This window comes from Alligator sinensis, unplaced genomic scaffold, assembly GCF_000455745.1.
Source record: "Alligator sinensis unplaced genomic scaffold, ASM45574v1 scaffold970_1, whole genome shotgun sequence".
In the NCBI taxonomy this organism is placed as follows: domain Eukaryota; kingdom Metazoa; phylum Chordata; order Crocodylia; family Alligatoridae; genus Alligator; species Alligator sinensis.
The window spans coordinates 1,109,035-1,112,821 of record NW_005842094.1 but is presented as its reverse complement, the minus strand read 5'-3'; the positions used below and the strand labels follow the sequence as shown (position 1 = coordinate 1,112,821).

General features: G+C 42.7%; 1 protein-coding gene across 2 annotated transcripts in view; it reads left to right on the top strand.

Moving 5' to 3' along the window:
• The first annotated feature begins 6 nt into the window (after positions 1-6).
• LOC102378458 (serine/threonine-protein phosphatase 4 regulatory subunit 1-like) overlaps positions 7-3,787 on the top strand; it is a 29,699-nt gene continuing 25,918 nt past the window's right edge. For both annotated transcript variants that reach the window (XM_025204704.1, XM_006024077.3), the window contains exons 1-2: positions 7-72; positions 153-197. In XM_025204704.1, coding sequence (XP_025060489.1) covers positions 66-72; positions 153-197 — 52 coding nt within the window. In that variant the 5' untranslated portion in view covers positions 7-65. The remainder of the gene's footprint in view (positions 73-152; positions 198-3,787) is intronic.

The window sequence follows — 3,787 nt, the reverse complement described above, 5'->3', positions numbered from 1 at the left end:
GGGGGGGCCCGGCTGAGTCCGGGGCCCGGCAGCTCCTCCCCCCCTCCCCCCCATGTCCATCCAAGATGGCCGGTAAGTGGCTCGGCCTCGGCCTAGGTCCCGTTCCCCCCTCACAGGCCCCGGCCAACGCCGTGTCTTGTTTGTGCCCGCAGGGATCCCGCTCTACTTCGTGGATTTGCAGGATGACTTAGACGACTGTGAGTAGCTGCGGGGCCTCGTCCCCCGGGTGGGGCGGGGGCTGCTGCCGGCCTGCAAGCGGCCCTTCCGCGCCTGGCAGGGGGCCCGGCCCGAGGGCTGGCGGGGTCTCGCTCGGCTGTGGAGGTGGGGAAAGCACGGGGCTGGTGGTTGTTTCCAGGGGAGCCGGTATTTCCTGGGCTGCGGAGGGGTGTTGCTGCCTGGGAAGGGGCCTGCAGGACCGTATCTTGCTGGGATCCTTGGACCCTGGCTGATGGCCTGCCCCTGGGGCGAGGGGCTGGACCCGATGATCTTATGTGGTCCCTTCCAGCCCTAATACCTATGAAATCTGTGAAGTCTGTGAAATCTGTGAAGTCTGTGAAATCTGTGAGTCTGAAGTCTATGGGTCTATGAAACGATGACATCTGTGAGTCTGTGAAGTCTATGAAATCTGTGTGTCTATGAAATGTGAATAAGACTTTTTTTTAAAAAAAAGAAAAGCTCCCGAGGAAGGCAAGCGACAGTAGCCTGGCCTGTGTTTGGGTTGCTATAGCAGTGGACCAAGAGAAGTAGGGGCTTTGTGTCGGGTGAGCAGCTTGCCGTCAACCCCTGTCGTTGGCCCGAAGGCGAGCTGCTCGCTTGACGTAATCCCCGAGTTGCCTCGTTCCGGGAAGGTGAGCCCATGCGCTCTTTGTGATCCCAGCTGGCGCTCAGCGGTACTAGAAAGAGGGGTTTGTTTGTTTTTTGCTGTTTGTATTCAACTACCAGGCTTTCCTCAACTTCCTTAGGTCCCACTGATGTGTTTCTTGATTTGCAAACGCAGGGCTTCTTTCAGTCCCTCCTATTGTTTCTTTTCGTGCATGTCATAGACGTTAGGGCTGGAAGGGACCTCGCAAGATCATCGGGTCCGGCCTCCTTCCCAAAGGGCAGGCAGTTGGCTGGGGTCAAATGATCCCAGCAAGATAGGCATCCAAGTGTTTTAAAACAGAGCTGCCTTGATTTGTTTGGAGGTAGGCTTTATTAGTGGACTAGTTTTGTAGCTGCTTTTTTTTTCTTCTCCTTAATTCTCCTGTAATAATGGCAGACTTTGCAATAAGCTTTATTTGACATCTTAACTTCCTGCATTTACATCTCGGTTGTGCAGAGTTTACTGGAGAGCAGGGAGAATCTCAACCCTCCAAACATGCATGCACATCACAACTTCTTTGGAGCTCAACAGAGTCCCTCAGATATGTCAAGTTAGAGATCTGTATGTTTAATTAATGTGGGGCAGAGAATATTAGTTTGTAAGAACATTTCTGAGTATGGGGAGCCCCCTCCAGCATTTTAGTTGTTGACTTGGGTTCCTGGCTTAAGAAGAATGAATTGGTTACTTTGGACCATTATTATTTTTGCTTAGACAATCCTTTTAATGGAGAATGGTAGTTTAAAGACTGTGGTGGAAGTAGAATAGGTTTGCCCTATAAATGTACTGGTGTTATATTTTTTTGTCATGTATCTTCAGCTATAGCATCTGTATGATGCATGGGAAATGTGATAAGGAGGAAATTTTGAGAAACAAGCAAAAAATGTCATAAGTAAGCCCTTAAGTAGCCCACTGGAAAAACCCATACATAGCAAAAACCTCTGTCAGAGGATGGATATTCACTTTGTATGCTTCTGAATGTTGTTGTTCCTTGTTGAACAATTTTTGCATTTGAGCCCTATGGTGCTTGTATTTCATTAGTGAATGGGTAAATGTTGTGTATGGTTTGCACTTCAGTTAAATTTAGAAAATTCTTTGGGATCTCCTCTCAGGACCAAAAGTGATATGTGAAAATAGTAATAGGAAGGATTGTATCAAGCCTACCTTGTGTTCATTTTAAGTTTGATATTATGAGTGTGTGTTGAAGGATTTTTTTTTTAACATTTCACTTCTGGGAAAATAGATTAAGTTCATAGTGACTGATAATAAGTGAAAGACTCAGAGTTTTAAATATCTCATTAAAATGCCATCTTCCCTTCTGTCAAAATGACTCTTTAGAAGGAGAGAGATCATGCAAATTCTTAAATGTAATTGAAAAATATAGGGAATCATCTTGCAAATTAGTGAAATTTGGTTGTGGATTTATTGGATTACCAGTATGTATTTCCAGTTTAATTGTTTTAAGCAGAGACAGAAGACTGTTGCTACTGTCATGGCCTCAAACAAATCTAAATACCCATGTTGAGCAAAGGCTTTGAAGTAGGGGTAGATCAGCTAGTGCACTTGTATATCCCTGCACTGGATTTAAAAGAAGCTTAGCAAAGCTCAATACATCTTACCTTACATTTGTTTTTAATAATAAGGGAGCCAAAAGAACTAGTGCTTCAGATTAAGATACATTATTAGAATTGAAAATATACTTTGTCTTTTTTTCCCCTCTGCTACAGTTAAAAATAAAAACAAAACTCATAGTTCCAACAAAATAGCTGTCAAAATAAATTCAGGTTTGCCAACTAATTTTCCCCACTTCATTGGGAAAAGTGAAAAATGCCTGTCTGATCTCTTCTGCTTGCAGACCAAGTAAAATAGGAGTAGCAGCAAGTGCAGACTTCCCACAGTTTTCTGCCAGTGTGGCTTGACCTGACTTGGAGGGGATCATCAGCAAGGGTGAGAGGGTAGTTCATACTCATTAAGTCTTTAGCCACTGTGCAGGGGCACTCAACAATGGTGTCATTTGTCCTGGTAACTTGACTAAAATAGTTTTATGGTTGTTAAACTTCTGGCTTTGGATATGAAGCTAAAGTTTGTCATATTTGAGGATTTTTATCTCTACAAGCTTTTATATATAGCGGTGACAAATAATGAAAGAAACGAGCATTTTGTACACATCCTTGTAAAGGTGAATGAAATATATATATGTATATTCTAATCAACTTTAGGCTGAAAGGGACATACATAATGCAGCAGATTTGATTATCATTAGTGGGGCAGAGAGAAAGAGAAGTATCTAATTTATAGCAGGGTTCTTGACACTTATTGCCTTCTGAACTGATCTTGAATTAACAGTGCCAAGTATGAACTGCTCCTACTTGGTATGAAAGAGTATCCAGACTTAAGATGAGAAATCTGAGAACTCAGTATATGGCTTTCACCTATTAATGATTAGTCTTTAAGATCAAGGCTATGGAACAACTAGGAAATAAAGTGGAGATTAGTGGAGAACTGGGTGAGGAGGTGCAATGCGTTGAATCCAGGAGAGGTCCCATGTGTAATGGAGAAGTAAAATCTCCCTTAAATTCTAAGAGAAGTGATTGTGAATAGTGTGGTTTTTTAATGTTTTATTTTGATAAAGATGATTCTGTAGATTTAATTTCCTTAAAAATATCAAGCGTCCTTACTTCACCAGCCCTCAAAGGTGCAAGGAGACACTTGTCTACCCCATCTAGGGCTGCGCAACATAAAATATTTAAGCAGATACAAATTGTGAGCCTGTTAATGGAAACTTATTTATAGGCTGGCATGATTTCAAAAGTTAATGTCAGCCATTAGAAATAGCTAGTTAATTAGAAGTAAAATTTAGTTTTGGGGTATAGAGTTTATTCATTCATAGTATATCTGTGTGGTGGGAGGTGTCGTTGTTCCTCCTCC